The following is a 23,783-nucleotide window of genomic DNA, read 5'->3' as shown; positions in this document are numbered from 1 at the left end:
TCCTGCCTTCACCCCAAGTGCTGGGTTATAGATTGCTCTACCGTACCCAGGTGCTGGGTTATAGATTGCTCTACCGTACCCAGGTGCTGGGTTATAGACTGCTCTACCGTACCCAAGTGCTGGGTTATAGATTGCTCTACCGTACCCAGGTGCTGGGTTATAGACTGCTCTACCGTACCCAGGTGCTGGGTTATAGATTGCTCTACCGTACCCTGGTGCTGGGTTATAGATTGCTCTACCGTACCCTGGTGCTGGGTTATAGATTGCTCTACCGTACCCTGGTGCTGGGTTATAGATTGCTCTACCGTACCCTGGTGCTGGGTTATAGATTGCTCTACCGTACCCTGGTGCTGGGTTATAGATTGCTCTACCGTACCCAGGTGCTGGGTTATAGACTGCTCTACCGTACCCAGGTGCCGGGTTATAGATTGCTCTACCGTACCCAGTGAAGTCTGAGTTTGTTTTGCATTTTTCTCTCTGCTTCAGCTCACACTGTATGACAGCGGCAGTTGTGTGAACAATACATTCATTTGCTTCAGCTTCCATCGCCCAGAATGTCAAATAAATACTTACATTGCACATGAAGGTGCCTCTATCGGGACATTGCCAAGAAATGGCGATCCCCTTGGAGTTGGTTCCTTACTCCTTCTGGTGATATTCCTGGAAGTGTGTGCCTGTAAAGTATGGTTTTTGCTAGTGCCGTTTCCCACAGCACCAAGAACAAAACAGGATGTGTCCGTCATGTGCTTACTTGGAAGAATTGCCTTGCTGTATGAAAACTTGAAATAGTTCTAAAGAGATTTTAGGTGAGGTAAAAACCTCACTGCCCCTTTAACAAGAGAGAACTTTTGACAGAACAAACGTTCAAGCCAAAGGCCCAGAGAAATCCCATTCAGCTTGCAATTTCTTCTTTGTTATTTTTGGTGAAATCTGCTTGGAAGGAGGAAGCAAGCTGCTTCCTGAGCTGAATGCGCCTGAGAATTGGTGCAGGCCACTGTAAACCAACCCAGCACGTGACTCATTATGTGGTTCACTTGAATAGTGGAGCCGGAGAATGTGTCTCTTTAGCTAGCATAATCAAAATGTCCTCTGCTGTTTGGTTATGGTAAGAAAATGATTGTGTCGGGAGTCAACAGGAAAAGACACAGTTGTTGGGAGTAATGGCTTGTTGGTGCTGGGCTGAACATCAGCCTCTCGGGGCTAGAGGGGACCTTTAGGAAGGTTCCAGACGGACCTGGGAGGCTGCTTTGAGGAGTTGTTAGTAACATTTTCTGAGTTGCAAACGAAAGATCATCTGGTGAAGCCAGGAGCCCAGAGTTGGAAAGTGCAGGTGCCTCATCCAGAGCAGTCGGGAAGGCGGAGCTGAGGCTGTCTCCTGACTGTGCAGGTGGGCATGGGGAAGGCGAAGCTGAAGCTGTCTGGAGCTGAGTCACAGCCCGCAGCCTAGAGCCTTCTTATTAGGGATTAGGGCTTCTCTGTGTGTTAATGTCACTGCTTATTTTTCCTTGAACCTTTATTTATATAACTATCCTTTGTTACGTGATTGGAGGGTAAGGCAGTGGCTTATGCAGCCCAGGCTGGCTTTGAACTCCTGAACTTCCTGCTGCCAACCTGACTCTTACTGCTTTCTTTCTTTCTTTCTTTCTTTCTTTCTTTCTTTCTTTCTTTCTTTCTTTCTTTCTTTCTTTCTTTCTTTCTTTCTTCCTTCCTTCCTTCCTTCCTTCCTTCCTTCCTTCCTTTTCTTTTAATTTTCTTGTTTTGTCTTTAGTCTCTTCTTGACTTCAGTCATTTTTCCTGTTATTTTTTCCTCTTCCATCATCTGTTCCTAAACAGCCCTTGGCACATCTTCAGCAAGAGAAGGGAAAGGCCACAGAGTGCTTCTTTTCCGCAGTAGCATTCGTTAGCATCTCACACTTTTCAATGCCCTCATAATCTTTATCCCAAGGGAGCATCGTCACTAAGCTAAGTCTTTAGAACTTGCAGTTTTTGAACTTGGGGTATTTAGCGAATATAAATTTCTTTGCCTTCTTTTCTTGTTACACTTTATCATTCCATAAACCACTTTACAATCACATTAATGGGGATGCAAAGAACGAAACAGAAAAGTGAACACCCAAGTCTTACTGTAACTAAAGATTTTCAAACATTTCTGAGGAATGTTTGCCAGACGATCTGTATGGTGCTTGTGCAGGGGAAGCCACAGGTCTGCTTAACTTTGCGTTCTTTGCTTTCTCAAATATAATTCTAAGTGACTGTATAATATGTCACCCGGAGCCGAGGGGAAGCAGCCTCGATGGTCTGCCTGCTGGGCAGCTCTGTGCAAACCATTCTCTGTGGGTCTTCTTTTATCTCTTTCTATGAGGAGTGTTGTTAGTCCCATTTCACAGGTGAGGATATCAGCTTACTTCATTTTAGATGTGAGTTGAGTCTGGCTTTCTTATGTCCTCTGCTGAGCTCTGGGAATTCAGAGTTAGATGGGGCACAGCCCCTTCCGTGAGGAATTCAGAAAATGGTGGAAAAGCAGATGAGGACCAGAAACGGAACACAGCACACCAAGTACAGCAGGGAGGGACACAGAAGAGGGTGCAGGGAATGCAGGCCTGCCTTAGCGCTCGCTAGAGCATCTGCTCGGTCAGTGTGAGGGCACCTGGAGCCTTGTTATAGAGGGCCAAGTGGGAGACTTGAAGCAAGCAGATGGTGGAGGAGGAACTTACTTGTGAACCAGCAGGAAAAAAGGGACTTTCTTTTCATCCGTCCTTCCCTCCCTCCCTCCCTCCTTCCACTCTCCCTCCTTTTCACCCTCCCTCCTTTCCTCCCTCCCTCCCTTCTTCCCTCCCTCCCTCCTTCCCTCCCTCCCTCCCTTCTTCCCTCCCTTCTTCCCTCCCTCCCTCCTTCCTTCCTTCCTTCCTCTCTTTTTCCTTCTGTGCTTTGTTTTGTTTTTGGAGACAGAGTCTCACTTGTGCAGCTCTGGCCTGAAGCTGAGCTCTGTCTCCCTCAATCTCCCAAATTCTGAGATTAAAGGTGTGTGTCACCACACCCGGCTAAATATTTTCTTTCCATTTCAAACTTATAAGAAGATAAACATTTTATAGCCTGACCCAGCACACATAAGTATGCACATAAAACCTTTCTGTAAAGCTGTATCTGGCTCTGTTGTGGGCGGGTTAGAGTGTTTTTCATTCCATTGCAAAAAGTGCTGATTGAATTCATGGTGGAAAACACTGATCTTGGGGATAATGTCAGTAGCATTTTGTTACTGGTTTGATCTAAGTGGTGAGGACCTAGAATACTGGTGTGGGTTTTTGTGGATGATATCACACCAACTGAAATCAGTAATGAGGGGAGGGAACAGGGAGGACAAGAGCCGGAATGAATCTGAGCACAGTCCATGTGTGGAATTTCCATAGTCAAACCCATCAACTTGTACGATGAATATGCTCTAGAAATATATCAAAGAGAGAACATGGGGAAGGTAGGAGGAGAAGCAGTGTTGGGAATACTGACACACAGTGCAACCTTCTCATGTCATCGCTGCCTTGTTTCTTCCCTTCTTCTCCCCACCCCAGCTATTCTCCTACATAATGTCTGATGTTTCAAGATTTAGTAAGCCCTTCTGGCTCACACTAGGAAGCCAGTCACGTTTATAACATCACCAGTGTTCTAATGGATGGAGACATCAGGAAATAATTGGTTTACACAGGAGATCTGTAAATTAGGGAATAACTTGTGTGTGTGAGATGTTTATTTACTTTAACACATGTTCAGTGAGATCCATGTGGTGCTGCCTGTCTCCGTAATTCAGTACAGCGGAGGTGGGGGCAGGAGAATCGGTTCAGGATCGTTCTTTGCTGCATAGTGAGTTTGAGGCCAGTCTGAACTACACGAGACCCTGTTTTAGAATAAAACAACAGGAAAAAAAAAGAAGAAAAGCATAATGTTCTTGATATATTGAAATATTCACCCCAACAGAGTAACGAGGTGACTGTAGTTTGTGTGTGCTGTGTTTATAGGTTTCCCTAGCTCTGTATGCATACAGACATGATGTGCAAATTGTGGGGTGTCAGTTCTTGATTTCCTTCTAGGCCAGCAGAGAACAACCGCTGGTGTTTTATGTATACAGCTTTCCCCAGCAAAGGGAGGGTCTTACTCTGTTGGAAGTATAAAGAATATTTCCTTCTGGGCAGTGGTGGTGCACGCCTTTAATCCCAACTCTTAGGAGGCAGAGGCAGGCGGATCTCCAAGTTCGAGGCCAGCTTGTTCTTCAGAGCAAGTTCCAGGACAACCAGAGCTGTTATACAGAGAAACCCTGAAAGAGTATTTCCTGAATTGACTCTAATAGTGCGAATGACACAAATATCTATGTTAAAAATATGAAATAATTATCCATGTGGTGGTGTGTATATCTTCAGTTGTAGCACTCAGGAGGCATGGGGATTTCTGAGTTTGAGACCAGCCTGGTTTGCAGAACAAGTTCCAGAATAGGCAGGGCTACACAGAGCGGTCATGACACATACACACACACACAAAATCTAAAAAAAAAAAAAGAGCCAGGTAGCGGTGGCACATACCTTTAATCTCAGCACTCAGGAGGCAGAGGCGCAGAGGCAGGCAGATCTCTGCGAGTGTGAGGCCATCCTGGTCTGCAGCGCAAGTTCTAGGACAGCCACAGCTACAGAAAAACCCTGTCTTGGAAAGCCAAAAATATAAAAAAATAAAAAATAAAAAAAATCCTAAAAAAAGAAAATATTTATTTTTCCCCCTACAGATTGAATACCTGCTTAAGAAACTTACAGAAGCTATGGGAGGAGGTTGGCAGCAAGAACAGTTTGAACATTACAAAATAAATTTCGATGACAGTAAAGACGGCCTTTCTGCATGGGAACTTATTGAGCTGATTGGAAATGGACAGTTTAGCAAGGGTATGGATCGTCAGACGGTGTCTATGGCCATTAACGAAGTCTTCAATGAGCTTATTTTAGATGTGCTGAAACAGGTAAGAGGGCGGTGACCCCACTCTCGGTCCTCTTTAGAGTTTGATACAAAATAACTTCTTCCTTCTTCCTCCCCTTTCCTTGTGCTCCCTCACTCCCTCTCTTCTTTTCTGTATAGATGGTCTAAGTCGCTTATACTCCGTAAATGATTTAGAACAAAAAGAAAGTTTCTTTTTTCCCTGTTATTAGAGTTTTAGGATTCACCGTGCCCTGCTGTGATCTTGAGGACTGGACCAAGGCATCATGTATTCTAGGCAAGGGCTCTGTGACTGAGCTGTATCTCTGGCCCTAGGCTCCTGTTTTGGAGTTACTGGCACAGTTTTGAAGTACAGTTAAGAATTGAGGAGTTATTATTTTTGAAGGGACTGTTAATCAAATTTACAAACTTTTTAAAAGTACTCTCATGTTTTTACATGACAATTATGAATTTTACATGAACTAGACAATTACCTTTAGAAAGAGATACTTTCATATAGCAGTTATATTTATTTTATCAGAATATTTTTGTTTTCTTATCACTCAACGTAGTACCTGATATATATGTAGGAACTAAATACTTATTAACTAGAACATCTGTCTGTCTGTCTGTCTTGAGACAGGCTGTCTGTCACTCTGTAGCTCTGGATAGCCTGGAGGTCACTTTGTAGGCCAGGTGCCTGCTGGGATTGAAGGTGTGCACCACTATGCCTGGATATAGATGTGGGTCTTTCACACATCTTATGTTATTGTATCAAATAATAACTCCGCTTTCGGGTTCCCTGCTCAACTCCTTTCTTTGTTCGGCAGGTAATTATTATGGTCTCCTTTCTTCCTATTTTTCTGATGGAGTCCATCAATAAGTATTAATTAAGTCTTAACTTGTATAGGTTTTGGTATTACGAGGAAGTATGTGACACACTCTGTCCACACACCTGTAGGTCTCCTTCTGGTGCCAGGAAATCCCAGACATTTCCGCTTACCTATAAATATGTCAATAAATATCTTGAAAGGTAAGACAGTTTAGGAAAATTCACTGTTTATTAATACCAAAGGTTCTGTTATCTGTATGTGACTTGCAGAGACTTTCTTTGTGGTCATGTAGATTTGACTGGGGATCATGCCCCTGGCCTTCATAGATTCTCAGAGACTCGAGTTCATGATCTGCACGGGTGAAAACCATTGACATGTGTGTATTTAGGACCGGGTGTCAGAGGGGAGTAAAGAAGACAATCCGAGAAGGCCCGCCAAGCTCTTCCACATACAATCACGCGTGTCTACATTAGGTTTGCTCTTTCACAGGGCTACATGATGAAGAAAGGCCACAAAAGGAAAAACTGGACCGAGCGGTGGTTTGTGTTAAAGCCCAACATAATCTCCTACTACGTGAGTGAGGACCTGAAGGATAAGAAGGGAGACATCCTCCTGGACGAGAACTGCTGTGTGGAGGTGAGTGGGTGTGGCGGCTCCGCCTGCTTGCCTCTGCTGCCCCCTGCTGTCCACAGATGCCCTCGCTCCTCCAGACCCATCGCCAGCCAATCCCCAGCCTTCCCAGAATGAAGGATAGTCGCTGTGACTTCTAAACAGAAACTAAAGATGGCTGACAAATGCGTACCTAATATGAATTTACTTTCTGCCTTATTCTTGGGAGTATAGGGATTAAATCTGAGAGATTTGTGTTTGAGGAATCAATTATTAAAGAAAAGCAAGGCATTAAAGAGGCAAAAAATGTGTAAAATAACATTGGAAATTATCAGTAAACTAAAAGATCTGGGGCATTTTGAGTAAAGCAAATAGAAGAAGATTCATCATTAGAATTAGTATTTTGGGTGATTTTTAAAGGGGGGAGGAGAGGGTCTCATGTAGCTCAGGTTGTCCTTGAAGTCACCATGTAGCCAAGGATGGCCCTGAATTCCTCATCCTCCTGCCTCTGCTGCTCAAGGAGCAGGAATGGCCTGGGCTACTACACTTCACTTCCTTTTTGAGACATATTTATGTATTTATGCGACCTCACGTAGTCTAGGTGCTTTTAAACTCACTATGGCCTAGAACCCTTGGTCCTTCTGCCTCTTTCTACACACCGCTAGGATTATGGCTGTGGGGCTCCACGCCTGTCTTGAGTGACTTATTTTTTTTTTAGGTATTAATTCCATAAAGATGTGGAGTCCTCACGAACACAATTTCTGTTGGATGATGTGGCATTATCTATAATCTCAGCACTCAGGAGGCTGGGGAATTGCCTGATCTACTTAGCAGGGCTATGTAGCAAGACCGTGTCTCAAAACATACTGTTTTTTTTTTTATTTGATTTTAGACTTGGTTTGTATGTGAACCACCTAGTGTCTGTATTTGTCGAAGAACATTTAGAATGCGGGAGTCCACACTCACCTATAGAAATGGTACAGAGATGAATTAATGCTCTGGGTGAAGCGGTGCCAACCAGGGGCTTTGCTTATATTCAGCTAACCTGAGACCTACACAATTACCATAAGGTCAGCTATATTACTCATAAAGACAGAGGCTAAGAACCACAGGGCCCTGGTGGTAACACCCCGGGTATAAGGAAAAGCCATAGCAGGTAGAGTTATGTCAGGGTCCCTTCTGGGTTCTTGCAGGGGACACGCTCAAGTGAAAAGGCGGTTCTCTCAAAAGCAGAGAGCATGCGGCCTCTTTTCCTCACCAGCTGCTGTAGTTTTTCCTTTATAGATGCGGCGTCCCACCCGGGTCCTTGTCATCGTACGTGGGCTGCATTTGTAGGTGTTTTTCAATGGCATTGAGTTTCAGCTGTTTGTATAAATAGTTAAGACATGAATTGAAATACATAAGAAGAAAACTTAGCTGAGTGTGGTGTCACATTCCTGTAATCCTATCACTTGGGAAGCTGGGCCTGAAGGGTCATGAGTTCAAGGTTAGCCTAATGAGGTCCTGTTTGTGAAGTCCTGTCTCTGTAAACAAACTGACAGTTTCCTGCTGAAGGACTACACTTCCCAGTTTGCCTTGAGGACTGTGGAAGTCATCTCCATTCCTAGAAAAGGCCACGTCCTGTCTCCTTCTGTGGGCGTTTTGGCATCTACACATGTGGGTAACAAAGATGCCCCTCACCATGAATAAACATGGCTTCACCTAAGGTCAGATCAAGCCTTTTTCTGCGCTCTCTCTCTCTCTCCAGCTGCTTTTTAATAATTCAACACAAGAAAGAATAGAACTTTAAAGAACTAATCATACTTTCTGTTTTAGTCTCTGCCTGACAAAGATGGAAAGAAGTGTCTTTTCCTGATAAAATGCTTTGATAAGACCTTTGAAATCAGCGCTTCGGATAAGAAGAAGAAACAAGAGTGGATTCAGGGTAGGACTTTTTATTGTTCTCCATGAGACTGGAGAGCAGAACTGGGCATGGGCACACGGCTTGAATCCTAGCACTTGGGAGGTAGACACAGGAGGTCTGGAGCTCTGCATGGAGTTCCAAGCCAGCCTGGGCTACTTTAGACCCTGCCTAAAAATGAACAAAACAAGCAGAACAATGAGTGTCCCAGCTTTCTGTTTTCAAAGCTCACAGAAGACGCTGGCACAGGGTTGCTTCCTTATGCCATGGCTAATGCCGCATTCGAAAGAAAATCAAGGAAACACGAGTTCCCCCTTTTTTGGCCAGTTTATTTGCATACTTAATATATTTTAGGTCCTATTACCCCAGCCCCTGAGAGGGTTCCCTCCGCCCCCTTTAGGCTTATGAAAAACATTAAAGATATCTTGTTACTACGCAAGGCAGAAAAGGAATTCATGGAGTGGCTTTGAACACCTCAGGAGCTTTTTTTTTTTTTTCTTTTTTGGTTTTTCGAGACAGGGTTTCTCTGTAGCTTTGGAGCCTGTCATGGAACTAGCTCTTGTAGACCAGACTGGCCTCGAACTCACAGAGATCCGCCTGCCTCTGCCTCCTGAGTGCTGGGATTAAAGGCGTGCGCCACCACCGCCCAGCCTCAGGAGCTTTTTAAGTAACTCAAGAAACCAATAAGTTGAGGAGAGAGCATTGTGCTAGCATAAAAGGAAGTGGATGATGTGTAGACTTGTCCCTTTGCTTAACCTATCTCAGAAGAAGCAGAAATGGTTAGCACTGTTGCTGATGGCCCGGAACCAGACCCTGGAGGATAGGAGTAGGCAGACGCCTTCCTGAATGTCTGTTCACACTTCTTGAATTTAAACAGTATGTATTAATAATCCAAGAAATTAAATTTAAGTGGTTGAAAACACCAAGAGCCGGGGGTGGTGGTTTGTGCCTGTGATCCGACCACTCAGGAGGCAGCGGCCGTGAGTTGTTGTCAGCTTGAGGCCCGTCTGGGCTACTTAATAGGTTTAAGCCAACTTCAGTTACAGAGTCAAATTCTGTTTCAACAAACCAGAAAAGCTGCTGCAGATATGGCCCAGCGATTAAGAGAACTGGCTGGCCCTTTAGAGGACCTGGCTCCAGTCCAGGACATCTGACACCCTCCTCTGACCTCTGTGGGCATCAAACATACACGGTGCACACACATACATGCAGGCAAAATACATACACAAAGTAAAGGAATCTGAGAAAGACAAAAGAAATGAGATTTTTTTATATGTAATGTTTGTATGTAAATGGTGTGCATCTAGAATATACACATGTCTTATGAAGTCCCTTGTGTGCTATGCTGTATGTAGATTTTCAGTAAATGGCAATGACTGTGGTATGTATATAGGTCACACACAGATGGGGGAGGTCTCATAAGACGTAGATGAAGACAGAATCAGGGTAGCAGGCTGCCATCAGATGCTAGGAACTTGATTGTCTGCCCTTAGTGTGTCTTAATTTTACTTGGCTTTTATAAACTGTTTGCTGTCATTGTGTGTATGGGTGTTCATGATGCCTCTGTGGGTCCCAAGGATCAGATGGTCTCCAGGCTTACCTGCTGAGTGCTGAGTCCTTATTTAGGAGTAGAAAAGGGCCAGGTGCTTGGTATCGGCACTTGGTAACCAAAGCAAGCAGGGTTGCTGTGATTTTGAGGACAGATCAAGGAGGCTACATAGTGAAGCCCTGTCTCAAAAAAAAAAAAAGTATATAGAAGGGAGTTGAAAGTGTCATAAGTTCTTTTTTGTTGTTGTTGTTTGTTTGTTTTGGAGTTTCTCTGTGTAGCCCTGGCTGTCCTGAAACGCACTCTGAGGACCTGGCTGGCCACGAACGTAAAGATCCACCTGGGATTAGAGGTGTGGGCCACCACTGCCTGGCCGGTCCTGTAGTGTTCCCAGTGAAGAGTCTGTAAGCACAGACTCGGAGGAGACTTCAGTACACACAGCCTCATGTAGGGGCTGGAGAGCCGATGCCTCCCAGGCTACGCCACTGCTCACGGGCAGGATCGGAATGAGCTCCCATCTCCCCATCACTCGAGTGTTACACGTAAGAGTGCAGTGCCTCCTCTTTCTCCTGTCCTTCTAGCCATCCATTCTACCGTCCACCTGCTGAAGCTGGGCAGCCCCCCACCACACAAGGAAGCCCGCCAGCGTCGGAAAGAGCTCCGGAGGAAGCTGCTAGCAGAGCAGGAGGAGCTGGAACGGCAGATGAAGGAGCTCCAAGCTGCTAATGAAAACAAGCAACAGGAGCTGGAGAGTGTGAGGAAGGTAGGTGTAGGGCGGAGAGGCCTGGGGCACGGCAGGGGCAGTGTTGTTCTCTTTATACCAAAGCCACAGCCTTAGGAGCTGCCCAAGCCACCAGCCTTAGGAGAGTTTTGCTTCACCCACTCCCTATGTTAGGACAAGAGTTCAGGGAGAGGTTTGGTGACCTGAGTTCTCAGGAGATTAGAGGATTGAAGGTGTCCAGCCTCTGGGCCTACTAAAGCTCTTCACCGTCCCTCCTGTCCCCTCTTTGTCCTTAGTAACTGGTGCTAGAGGGTGTAGACTTGAACCATGTTTGTATGTGTTCACATGTGCTCTGATCACGCTATAGGACACACACACACACACACAAGAGCAGAATAGAAGCTGAGCCAGGTCTGTAGTCATGAGGGCTGGGCTGAAGGAAAAACCACCATCTCAGCGGTGCTCTTCACTCTGCTATAGGACTTCTGTGTTCTTGGACATGGCAGTTACCTGCTGCAGCCAGATTGTACTTACTTTGTCTAGAACTAGTCACGTGTTTCTGAGGGAAGTCAGCTGTGGGGTTAACTCCAGGCCTAGGTGTTTTGGTGCTCTCAAGGACTTTTGTCTTTCAGTGGGTTTACTGCGGTGTTCGTGGGTCTTGCTGTTGTTATTAAGATGGGGTCTCAATATGTAGCTCTGGCTGGCCCGAAGCTGGTTGTGTAGACCAAGCTGGCCTTTAACTCAGCAATCTGCTCGCCCCTGCCTGGAGTTCACAGACTGTGGACCAAGGTTTCCCATTGTGTTGCCTAAAGTCTCAACCTATTTCTTCAGATATTTCTTCTTCCCGCTCACTCTTCCCTTATATTCTGTTGGACAGAATATCGTACATAAAGTGCCTGCATTCTCTGAAGCTGTTTATTCTTGCTTTTTTCTGTTCTTCTGACTGCATAATTTCTGTGGATCTCGTTAGTGGAGTCTTCTGAAGCCCAAATAGATTGCTTAGCCTCTCTAGTTGATTTAAAAACAAACAAACAAACAAACAAAAAAGGTCTTGTAGCCCAGGCTAGCTTTCTACTTTTGGCTTTGGGAGGCTGGCCTTGAACTTCTGATCTTCCTGCTTACACCTTCCAAATTCAGAAATCACAGCTGCAGCATGCCTTGTCCTTTGTGGCGCTGGAGAGTCCTGGCTCCCTGGCTTCCCCACGCTGCGCAGGTTCTCCAGCCGAGCGCTAGCCCTGGTTCTCAAACATCACAGTCCAGCCATATCTGTTTGGCTTCCTGATTAACATTCCCTGCTCGATGAGGTGTTGTTCCTTCCACGGTGTCTTTAACCGGGACTTCCCTTCATTCTCTTCAGCGTATTTACAGGACCGGCCTTGTGGATATGCCCTGGGCTTCTTCAAAGGCAGTGACTATTGACTGTTTTTTCCTACTTACGGGCTACACTTTCCTGTTTCTCATACTTTTTTTTAGTTGAAAACTGCATGTTTTAGAAGATAACGTGTTATAGGAACTAAGGATGCTGATCCTGACACCCCTGCCCTCAGCTTGTCATTGTTTGGCTATTTATTCAGTGGCTTGGCTGGGCTGTTTCCTGGACCCCTGTGGCCTTTCCACCCTCTCCTCAGAGACTTAGTCGGGGGTATGCATTGCCACAGTCACCTGGAGTGACCCCCAAGTGCTCGCCGTCTCTCCTGTTAAGCTGTCTCGCCCCTAAGTGCCAGAGGTCACCGATCTCTGGGTGTTCGATTTGTTTTCTGCAGTGCCTTCAGAAGTAACTAGGCTCAGTCTGGGCTTAAGTTCAGGCCAGTGTCCTCTCAAGGCCCGTCTTTGAGACTTGTTCCTATTCCGTGAGGGCTCTGCTTAGCCGGGCCTTTCTGGTTCTGCCCGGCTTAACTCGTCTGGTTGGTTTGCCAGCCTCCTATGACCCAATCTTTATTGTATTCAACTGTGACCTTAGGTTTGTACATCTTGTATAACAAAGTCCCTTCTTTTGGTGAGAACCACAGAGCCTACTTTCTTCCAAGAGCGAAAAGTTGCACCAAAGGCTGGGCCTGTGTGACGGCACATACCTGCAACCCAGCACTTGGGAGGCTGAAGCAGGAGGCTTGCCAGGTGTGTGAGCTTGGGTGGTGCGAGCAGCACAGGTCTCTTGGATCTATACTCCTACTTTAAGAGCTCTGTTGCTAGGAAGAGGACACAGCCTGCTGTTACCTCTGTTTTCTTCTCCTTTGGAGCTTTTGCCCACAAGTGAGAGAGACCCTGGTGACCCGGCCTGCTTTTTGTAGCCTGGGCTGCGAGCAGCGTCTAGAGGGCGCCCTTGTCTCTGGTTTAGCAGCCAGGAATGGCAGGCACTTCCTTCTTGCCCAGGAGAGTGAGGGGCTCTAAGATCCGGGTGATTGTCTTTTGCTGCTGTTTTGTTTTCAGTGTTTTTGTTTGCTTGTTTGTATTTTGGTTTTGAGGGTGGGATCAACTATGGCGCCTTTTGCTCGTTGGGCAAGTACTCGACCAGCAAGCCACAACCCCAGCTCCTCATGGGTTTTCTTAGACGGATATTCTCCTCTGGAGTGTGCCCTTAGGATAGTCTGCAAAGCTTTACGATGCTCTGTTCTGTTTTTTAAAATAACTTTAACCAATTGAGGAAGCTCCCTGTGGCAGCCATCTGGAAGCGGAACCTGAGGAATAGTGTGCTAGGTGACAAGGAGGCTCTGAGCTAGGTCGAACTGTCCGAGTGTGACTGCTGATGATTGTGGGCCAGGGGCCGTCCTCACAGTCTCTGTGCAGTGTTCAGAATCAAGTTGTTGAGCTTGTTTTATCTGCCGACCGGGAAGGCTGGACGGCATGCCAGTGTATCTCCTAGGTTGTATTTAATTTTTATTGACTGATTCTTGTCCTATGCTTCAGTAAGGCGCTCTCTTCCACTGTAACGATCCTGCTTTTCTGGGGACGGGTTTTGGTTGATTAGAAACTGGAGGAAGCGGCATCTCGTGCTGCAGATGAAGAAAAGAAACGCCTGCAGACTCAAGCGGAGCTACAGACCAGGTTCAGCACGGAGCTGGAGCGGGAGAAGCTGGTAAGGCTGGGAGCTGCTGCGTGTGCTGCGGGAAGCCTGGGGGCCACCGTGAGCTGCTTTGCTATGAGTGGCGGTGGCGGTGGGGGAGCTGTGTGTGCAGTATTCTTAATCAATACCTCTGTGCATCCGAGAGGTAGAGGGAAAGGATGGGCACCTCAGACCCCTGCGTAGAATCGTATGCATGCATAAATGCTTGGTTGTGTGGTTACATGTCTTCTTTACTTTGAGGTGTCCCTGTCATCCCGCAACGACCGTTAACCAGGGTCCTTTGGTTTGGACGGTGACTAGCTGTAAGAACATAAACTAAATTCATGGCATTTCTCCTCATAACATGGAGACCTCAGGGCTCTGGTTGCCGTCCTGGCCTTGCCAAGGTCCAGGTTGCTCTGTGGAGTCAGCTGGTTCCTGGAGCACACATCTCCCATGGTGCCGTGCCATGCTGAGCCCATGTCTGGATGTGGTCCGATGGTACTGTTGGTCACTGGATGCTCAGAGCTGAGATTCCTGTTTGTGTTGAGGAAGGCAGTGTGGTGTATGGAGGATTCCCAGCCGCCCTTCCTCAGTGCTCTCCCTGAGCACACGTGTGATCCATGTGTGCTTCCTGCATTGGGTCATTCTGTGAGCTCTCGGGGTTCTCCTGAGAACACAGTGATAGAGTTCATACACTGTAGAGACATACACCAAAATGTGTGACCGCGTGTGTGTCAGGGTCCTGGGGATTGACCCTGTGTCTCACACATGCTAAGTAAACACTCTGCCAGTAAGCTGTACCCCAGCCCTGTCTTTTTGTTTTTTTAAGACAGGGACTAAACTTCTTCAGTCCAGAAGGGGAAGCCATGCACTTGCTAAGATACTGGTACCCAGGGACGGGGAAGGGGGTAGAGGCAGCGGGACCTGCAGCCCATGAGCTGCTCTGCCTGGACAAAGGCTCACTCTTTAAGATAGGTAGAGAGGTTTTGGCTTTAAAATAGAAAAGAATTTAAAGAAAAATTACACTTTAAATTTCCTCCATCTTTAGTCAAGGGTAGAGGTGGGATGGGCGCCTTACCCCGGGGAAGAAGTCGCCTGCATTTAAGCAAGACCACAATCCTCTTGTCCTCTAGATCAGACAGCAGATGGAGGAGCAGGTTGCCCAGAAGTCCTCAGAACTGGAGCAGTATCTGCAGAGAGTTCGGGAGCTGGAAGACATGTACCTGAAGCTGCAGGAGGCCCTTGAGGACGAGAGGCAGGCCCGGCAGGATGAGGAGACGGTGCGCAAGCTTCAGGCCAGGTGGAGATTGCTCTGCAGCCCCTGCTCTCGTTGGCTTTGCTTGCTCTGGGTTCTAACACTGGCAGAAGTCTGGAGACTCTGGATGTCGGCCTGGTTGGATGTTTCTCCTGGTCCTGGGCTATAGAAACCTTTGCTTGGGGTCTAGAGAAGGGCCTTGTGCCCGAGAGCAGTGTGTTGGCTGTGTTGGCTGTGGTGTGCTAACTCTATTCCAGAATGTCAATCAGCCAGATCAGCTTTGGAAGAAGCTTGGTTTTGTCACCGAGTCCAGACCTGAGCAACCTTGGTGCAGAGGCAGAGCTGCCTCAGGCCCGGTGTGGCAGAGGTTTTGTGGATAAGGAGGGAATGCACACTTTCTGTTTGGCAGTGTGGGATTGGCACCATTTCTTCAGTAGCTACTACTTGAAATCCAGGCTTTAGAAGCTTCGAAACTAGATTCACGCCTCCTTGTTCTTTTAAAGTCAGGTTTACAATCGTGATACATTCTCAGAGAAAAATTTGCTTTGGGTCTTTGTAACATCCGGGAGGACAAAGCAAAATGAGCCCCCAGAGGGATGAGGAGCTGGCCTGGCTTAGCACGTTCTCCTATTTGCTTCTTCATGCCTTGCGGAAGGCAGCATAGATGAACCTGGGCTGTGAGCAATGGCCCACTCCCTGTGTTAGGGAACACTCAGAAGGTGGGCACTGCCAGTCCTCGTGTGGAGAAGCAGGAGATGTCATTCAAACCTTGGGAAGGAAAAGAAAGGTCTAATGAGATCACTCAGCAGGTAAAAGATGCTTGAGCAAGCCTGATGTCCTGAGTTCCAGTCCTGCCACCCATGTAAAGGTGGAAGGAGAAAACTGTCGCGGTCCCCCTCGGCCAGCAAGGAAGACGCAACACCGGAGCTCTTCTTGCTAAGCAGTTTATTCAGGATCTTATTCACAGCAATCTTTCTCCTTCTCTTTCCTTCTCTCTCTCTCTCTCTCTCTCTCTCTCTCTCTCTCTCTCTCTCTCTCTCTCTCTCTCTCCCAGCCCTTAAGTAGGCCTGGGCCGCCAACCCCAGATTGCCAGGTGGGCACTGCCCATAGGGCCACGCATATGCAAGCAGCTGACAATCATTGCGTGATATAAGTCACGCCTAAGTTGATATTAGGAGTTGATTATCACAGAGAGCACTCGCTTTCGGGATTGCGGAGGGTGGGAGCCGTGCTGGCTCATCAGGTGCTGCTCCACGCAGATCTCTACATATTGCCATCAGGTGTGACTCCACGCGGCTCTCTACAGAAAACTGACTCACAGAGTTGTCCACTGACCTCCACACTCCACACGCCATAGTGCACATTCGCGCCGTAGTGCACACTCATGCCATAGCACGCACACCACCCATAGCGCACACACTCACGCCATAGCACACACGTGCGCCATAGCACGCACACTCACCCATAGTGCACACACTCACACCTTAGCGCAAACACACATGCTATAGCGCACACTTGCACCATAGCGCACACTCCCATAGTGCACACACTCACCCATACTGCACACACTCGCCGTTCCTCCTGTCCCCTCTTTGTCCTTAGTAACTGGTACTAGAGGGTGTAGACTTGAACCATGTTTGTATGTGTTCACATGTGCTCTGATCACGCTATAGGACACACACACACAAAAGAGCAGAATAGAAGCCGAGCCAGGTCTGTAGTAACAAGGGCTGGGCTGAAGTGAGTGCACACACTCACACCATAGTGCACACACTCACGTCATTGCGCAACTCACCCATAGTGTGCACATTCACGCCATAGCACACGTTCACGCCGTAGCACACACTCACAGCTTAGCGCACACACTCATGCCATAGCAGACACTCACCCATAGCGTGCACACTCACGCCGTAGCACACACACTCACACACATATACATGGTGATAATTCTTAAAATACTAAAATTAGAAAGATAAACTGGAAAAGCAGCTTGTCCAATGTGACGGGTCTGGTGAGTTGGCTCAGTGGGTGAAGGCCTTCGCAGTCAAGCTTTGTGACCTGAGTTTGATCCCTGAGGCCCAGGTGGTGGGAGGAGAGAACCAATCCCCGAAGTTGCTGCCTGATTTGCACATATGCCCCTTGGCGTGCAGCCACACATAAAGTATGATTAAGAGACATCAAATTTATCATTTGAAAAAATTAACTTGGGGCCATTGAGATAAAGTGGATAAAGCCACTTGCTGCATAAGCCGGGTAACCCAAGTCCAGTCCATGAAGCCCACATAAAGATGAAAGGAGAGAGAGCCATTGCACAGATGCTGCAGCCAGCGATGTGGAGCAGTCGCTGGTGCTGTTGACACTCGGGAGAAGGTGTGAATCCCATCACTTCCAAAGAGTAGCACTCTCGAGTGACACTAGACATATTTTGAGCCACTGATTTGTTCTGTGCTGAAGTTTATAGATTACTTTTGTGCACGGAGTCTATGGGGAAGGCGCTCTGTCTCAGTAGTCTCGAAGGGAATGAGATGCGGCAGCAGAGATGAAGTTGCAGAGGACTGGACGACTCAGAAACTCTGGAGTCAGCTCTCCCGTGTGGACGCTGACGCCTGCTGCACCGGGGACTTTTCTCTTGCTTTGATAATGAGCTTGTGGGTCAGAGGGAGAATGGACTCGCCATTCTTGCTGGGAAGGCATGGTGATGGGCAGGAAGCAGCTCATCATGTTCCCCCATGAGACAGAAAGTGAGGTGAGGCTGCAGGGGCTGCACCTGTGCACAGAAGATTGGAAATGGGCTGGAAGGGTCGGCAGGAAGACCACATGGATCTTTGATTTTTTTTTTTTTTTTGTCAAAAAAATAAAGTTTTTTTTTTTTTTCAAGACATGATCTCACTATGTAGCTTCAGGTGGAACTTGGTGTATAGACCAAACTGGTCCAAACTCTCGGATCCGCCTGTCTCTGCCTCCTCAGTGCTGGGATTAAAGGTGTGCACCACCATGCCTTGCTTGAAGTTTGTTGTTTGTTTCATTTTTTTCCCCTTTTCCTTCCTTTCTTCCTTCCTTCCTTTTCCCCTCCCTCCCTCCCTTTCTCCTTTCCTTTGGGTGTCGTCCACCCCCCCACACCCCGTCTCTCTCTTCAGGGTGTCTCTGTATAGCCCTGGCTGTCCTGGAACTTACTCTATAGACCAGGCTGTCCTCAAAATCAGAAATCCTCTTGCCTCTGCCTCCTGACTGCTGGGATTAAAGGCGTGGGCCACCACTGCCCAACTAAAAGTTTGGTTTTTAAAGTATAAATTTGATGCTTATCTGATAGGAGATTCAGAAGCAAACTTTTAGCACCTTACTGGAAAGTTCTGGAAGCTGGGTCATAATCTATTTCACTAACTTTACTCATTAAAGGTTTAGATTTGAACTGGGCGGTGGTGGCGCACGCCTTTAATCCCAGCACTCGGGAGGCAGATGCAGGCGGATCTCTGTGAGTTCGAGGCCAGCCTGGTCTACAAAAGCTAGTTCCAGGACCGAAAAACAACAACAAAACAAACAAAGGTTTAGATTTGAGCCAGGCATGGTAGTGCATGCCTGTAATTCCAGCACTCAGGAGACCGAGGCAGAGGATGCCTGCGAGTTTGAGGCCGCTCTGCTCTGTGTACACGAGGCCCATGGGAGAAGTCCAGGCAGCCTCACCTTCCTCACATTCCCAGCAGCTAAGGCAGCACCCAGCGTGTGCGAGGTGGCTAAGTGCCCAGGGAATTATTACTGTTATTTTTGAGAAAGTGTCTTATGTATCCCTGGCTGTCCTTAGACTTGCTGTCGGGGTGCAGCGGTCTTCCTGTCTCCACCTCCTGAGTGCTGGATTACTGCTATTGAACCCAGGGCTTTGTACAAGCTGGGCAAGCCCCCCATCCCTGAGCTACACCTCAGGCCAGGGGATCGTTTCTGGATGACCGAAAGGATCCGTGTTGTACCTGGTGAGGTGGTGCGCACTGCTGCCTCCCTTCGAGCTGCTGCAGTGCATTTCACGTGTTTGGAGGCAGCTAGGGCCTGGGTTCACAGGTGAGGTGTGGCTTCTTAGTTTCCACTCGTGGTACTTTCTGTCTCTGTGATGTTAGAGTAGCATTGTACTGTGTTGAACTTTTAGCTTTTTGATCTGTAACATACGGTGGTTGCCAGCTTCAGAGTAGGGAGGGTGAGGTTAGATATGCAGACATCATGTTTTAGCATGACCTCAGCGTGCGGCTTTCTGTTCTTTTATCTCGTCACAGATGGGGAAGATAGAGCATGTACAGAATTAAGAAAATGTTGAGAGAAAGGCTGGAATGATAGTGTTAGGCCAAGAAACCATCAGAAGAACAAGTAGAGGGGCTGGAGATGGCTCGGTGGTTAGGACACTTGCTGCTCTTGTGGAGGGCTAGGATTCAGGTCCCAGCACCCACGCGTGGCAGCTCACAGTGATCCCCCTGCCTTAGCCTCCTGAGTGGCTGGGATGATGGGCATGCACACATGCCTGACTGATTCCTTTCTCTGTAAATGAGGGAGCTGAGAAACAGAAGAGTGGAAGTGTTAGTTTGCCCACCACAGAAACCAGTTTGGAGGAGGGAAGGCAGGAAGATGATTTATGGGCGCCTTCCTAAATAGTTCCCAGTCCCATGGAGGGAAGGTGGCCAGACCTTGAAGAGTGGCAGGGAACAAGGGGGATGGGCCTGGGGTTGCCATGGACATAGGCGATGGGTGTTGGCACTACTTCTGTCCCTGCCACCAGGCTCATGTGCATGCTGGGCTCAGCGCAGTGCATGGCAGGCTCATGTGCATGCTGGGCTCAGTTCAGTGCATGGCAGGCTCATGTGCATGCTGGGCTCAGTGCAGTGCATGGCAGGCTCATGTGCATGCTGGGCTCAGTGCAGTGCATGGCAGGCTCATGTGCATGCTGGGCTCAGTGCAGTGCATGGCAGGCTCATGTGCATGCTGGGTTCAGTACAGCACATGGCAGGCTCTTGTGCAGTGCAGTGCATGACAGCTCGTCTGCAATGTGGGGCTCAGCGCAGTGCATGGCAGGCTCATGTGCAGTGCGGGCTCAGTGGTGGACGCTCTGTTCCAGGAGACTTTCAGGAGCCCGAATGTATCTCCAGGGAGTATTCTGAGTCTGGAAGGGTGGTGTGGTCCTTGCCTCTTTCCTTGTTGCCCCTGCAGGAAGCAGATGTTGCAAGTGGCAGTGGCTGCCCTGCCATATGACTTGACTCCGTGTGGCTCCTTGTTAGACTTGTGCCGGCATCTAACCGTACTGTCTGCATCTAGAGTTTGGGTTTGGGCTGTGTGTTGGTTTATTTATTTAAACATGAATGCAGTTGGCTGATCCAAGCCAGGCTGTGCTGCGCTAGCTAACACTTTGGCGTCACACATCTGTGTTCAAGTCCACTGTGTCCTGTGCGGTGCCCTTGCAGACACATAGTTTCGTCTGTGACGAGGGGCTAGTACCCCGGGTTGCTGGTAATAGGCTTTTACTAGATGAAGGAACGTTTTAATGTAGCAACCAGGCAAGTTGCAGAGCTTGGCCCTGCCAACTGGCAGGTAGATGACTTAAGGTCCCACGTCCTCATCTCAAGTGTGACTGCCAATGGCACGTACGTGGGTTGTGTGAAATAGTGGGGAACGCTTGACTCGGTTCTTGGCATACACTCGGCCTTTTCCTTCGTAGAGGACAAGACTAAGGATACTTTGAGCAGGACATGCAGGCTGCTCTCTGATAGATACTCCTTTGGCTCCCAGGCTCTTTATAAATGGGGGCGGGGGACACTAGATGGCTGTCCTCTGAAGGGGTCTCCAGCAGGATGTGACCCCAAGTGTCCTCTGCATTGCAGGTTGTTGGAGGAAGAGTCTTCTAAGCGGGCAGAGCTGGAAAAGTGGCATCTGGCCCAGCAGCAGGCCATTCAGACGACAGAGGCGGAGAAGCAGGAGCTGGAGCAGCAGCGTGTCCTGAAGGAGCAGGCTCTGCAGGAGGCCATGGCTCAGCTGGAACAGCTGGAGCTCGAGCGCAAGCAGGCGCTGGAGCAGTACGAGGTGGCTGGACTTACGCACGCCTGTGCCTGGCTCCTTAGAAACAGCTGGGTTGTGGGTGGGTGGGCTCTGCTCTCAGCTCTGCCTGCAGAAGCAAACAAACAGCCGAACCCCAGCGTTCATTTAGAAGCCTCTTGTTGAGCAGAGAAAAGAAAGAGGAAGTTGGATTTATTGTTTGTTTGTTGTTTTGTTTTTTTCTCAGAGGATGGAGGCGTCTGTCCCTGCTTAAGTAGGGATGTTTACACAGTCACAAACTGACAGAGTCCCCGCCAAGACGTAGACTAGCTCCGGGCACACGGGATGGCAGCTGTAGGCCACAGCCATTGCTCCACCCTCAGGTGGAGCACCCCGGGCAGGTCACACCTCACTGCAGGGGATTTATAAAAGATAGCGTTCAGTTGAACTTAGGGTTTCAGTGGTTAGAGTGGGGCGGGAGAAGGAAGGACGGAGGCCGGAACAGCTGAGCACCCACATCTTCATCTGAAAGCACAGGAGTGGCAGGAGTCACCCCCAGTGACTCACCTTCCAACAGAGTCACTGTCCTAATCCTTCCCCAGATAGCTCCACCAACTGGGGGCCAAGTATTCAAACTTCTGAGCCTATGGGGACCATGTCCTGAGTGAGTGCCAGCAGAGAGAGGAGCCCCTTCCTCCTGCAGAACCGGTTACTGTTGAAGCCGGGACTGCCGGCTCTAGTGAGAGAATTAAGACAGCAACGAGACAGGTTGGGGAAGGGCAGGCCTGGCAGAGAGGCAGTGCACTGGCACATGGGTGAGCTGGGGAGAGCCTGGGAATCAGGGGGCTTCGTTCTCCGAGCCTGAGTCTGTGCAAATGTGCAGTGGGGGAATGACAGCTCCTCCTCCCGGAGCGATCCGACCACTTCACAAGGGCACTCACGGGTGTATAACAGGTGCCAGTCCGTGCGACTCGTTCTTAAACTGCGCCTTTATTCCAGGGAGTTAAAAAGAAGCTAGAGATGGCAACTAATACGACCAAGAGTTGGAAGGACAAAGTGGCCCATCACGAGGGATTAATACGATTGATAGAACCAGGTAATATTTTATACATATATAATTATCTAATTATTTTCTATTGTATTTATGTGATTGAATTGTATTAAAAGCAACAGCAACTGTCTTAGGGACTCAAAACCCTTGGTTGTATATGTAACATCACATAAGCCTGGGGTAGGGGCACGTGCCTGTCATCTAGGCTTGGGATCTGAAGTACGAGGTCATCCTTGAGGTGGCTCCCAGGGTGAGGTTTTGCTCTACAGGCCTGGCCACCTGAGTTCAGGTCCTCATCAAAACCTGGATGACATTCGTAATCCCAGGGCTCCTCCAGGGCACGGGGGCAGAGAGTCACCCTGAAGGCCAGCTGCTTCCTGTGAGCCTCTCCTGAGCAGCTTGTCCTCCTTAGTCAGTGGCCCCAGGTGACCTCTCTGCATTCATCTTGTGGCTCTTTTGACTTGAGGACCCTTTTGGGTATTCCTTAGAGGTGAAGTAAAGTAGAAAAGTCGTGCGGAGGGTCCCCGAATTGAAAGCATGCTTGTTGCTTAGGTTCGAAGAAGCCCCACCTCATCACCAACTGGGGACCCGCAGCATTCACCCAGGCGGAGCTCGAGGAGAGAGAGAAGAGCTGGAAAGAGAAGAGGACCACGGAGTGACAGCTCTCCCAGTGGCCAGGGCAGGCACAGTCGTCAGTGAGGAGTCCGGCTCCAGGCCCAGGACAAGGACACTGGCTTTGCTGCTTCTAACCATTCTTCCCTCAGGACTCCAGGGAGTCTGTGTCCCGAGGACGCTGCATTTACCTTCTAGCACCATCTCAGCTTTCCTGGGCGAGAACATAGGCACAGGCGTGCTTAGGGCCACCGCCACTGCCATCTTCACAGCCCCTGCAGCCGCTGGTCTTGGTCAGCCCCCTCCTCAGGCAGTATATTTCCTCCACTGATCGACTGGTCTGTTTGCCTTTTCCAGTCAGGTGACATGGCAAGTCACAACAAGTTCCTTGTTGGTGCTCTGACCAGTTACTGCCCTTGTAGACCTGACGGGCTGACGCAGTTGGTGAAGCTCCCCGGCTTCTGTTTCCCTGAGCATCGTGCACCTGGCACCTGGCAGGCTTCATTTGCTTTCCCTTCCCCGAACCTCGAGCAGACTGGACCCTGGCCCAGTGTCTCAACCCAGCTCCCTGGTTGTCCTGTCTCCAGCCCCCGTCCAGGAGCGAAAGCACTGTTGACTGAAGTCAGTGGTGGTTGTGTGGACACCGTGGGAAGCTGTACGGGGCTGGTCAGATGTAGAGTTGTCACAGGATAACGGAGCCTTGTTTATCCTGGCTGGGATTGTGGCTCTCACTAGGACTGTCTGCTTCTCCCTCCTCTGTGGGTGACGCAGGGCATGGTTTCTGTGCTTCCTGTTTGAGGGTATTGAGGAAGGTTTGCACCCTAGTCTGGTCTGGGATTGAGAACAGTAAGTCAGCCTTCTCACGCTCGCTGGAGTCTGTGAGCACAGTGGACGTGGACAGCCACGATGCTCTACTTTGTAAACAGGAAGGTGATGTCCATGTTACAGAAAAGGTGGGATTCAGTAACAGAGCAGAGAACCCGAGTGTCCTGGTCCAGCCTTGCCATGGGGCAGAGAGGAGGCCATTCCAGTGTGTGCAAGCCTGCGGATAGACTTCAGTGCTCCTGGCATTTACATAAGGACTGGATAGAATTCCACAAACCTCTACCTTTCATGACTGGAAAACATTTGCCAATGGAAGTCTTATAAGTTTTTCTTAGGATTTTTGGGCTGCTTAATAAAAGTGTAATTCTATTTAATGTTTATAGTTGCCTCCGTAAAGTTTAGATTTGTATGTGGAATGTCACTGTATCTGGAACCTTA

The 23,783-nt window shown here is 48.6% G+C and overlaps 1 protein-coding gene across 2 annotated transcripts in view; it reads left to right on the top strand.

Moving 5' to 3' along the window:
• The window catches only part of Swap70 (switching B cell complex subunit SWAP70), a 62,522-nt gene extending 39,075 nt beyond the window's left edge, over nucleotides 1-23,447 (top strand). For both annotated transcript variants that reach the window (XM_057779771.1, XM_057779770.1), the window contains 9 exons: nucleotides 4,766-4,993; nucleotides 6,270-6,416; nucleotides 8,205-8,313; nucleotides 10,417-10,598; nucleotides 13,522-13,629; nucleotides 14,733-14,899; nucleotides 20,707-20,905; nucleotides 21,857-21,953; nucleotides 22,461-23,447. In XM_057779771.1, the coding sequence (XP_057635754.1) occupies nucleotides 4,766-4,993; nucleotides 6,270-6,416; nucleotides 8,205-8,313; nucleotides 10,417-10,598; nucleotides 13,522-13,629; nucleotides 14,733-14,899; nucleotides 20,707-20,905; nucleotides 21,857-21,953; nucleotides 22,461-22,567 (1,344 nt within the window). In that variant the 3' untranslated portion in view covers nucleotides 22,568-23,447. The remainder of the gene's footprint in view (nucleotides 1-4,765; nucleotides 4,994-6,269; nucleotides 6,417-8,204; nucleotides 8,314-10,416; nucleotides 10,599-13,521; nucleotides 13,630-14,732; nucleotides 14,900-20,706; nucleotides 20,906-21,856; nucleotides 21,954-22,460) is intronic.
• Nucleotides 23,448-23,783: the final 336 nt, after the last annotated feature.

This window comes from Chionomys nivalis, chromosome 8 (assembly GCF_950005125.1).
Source record: "Chionomys nivalis chromosome 8, mChiNiv1.1, whole genome shotgun sequence".
In the NCBI taxonomy this organism is placed as follows: Eukaryota; Metazoa; Chordata; class Mammalia; order Rodentia; family Cricetidae; genus Chionomys; species Chionomys nivalis.
The sequence above is the reverse complement of the archived record's forward strand: the minus strand, read 5'-3'. Positions and strand labels throughout refer to the sequence as shown.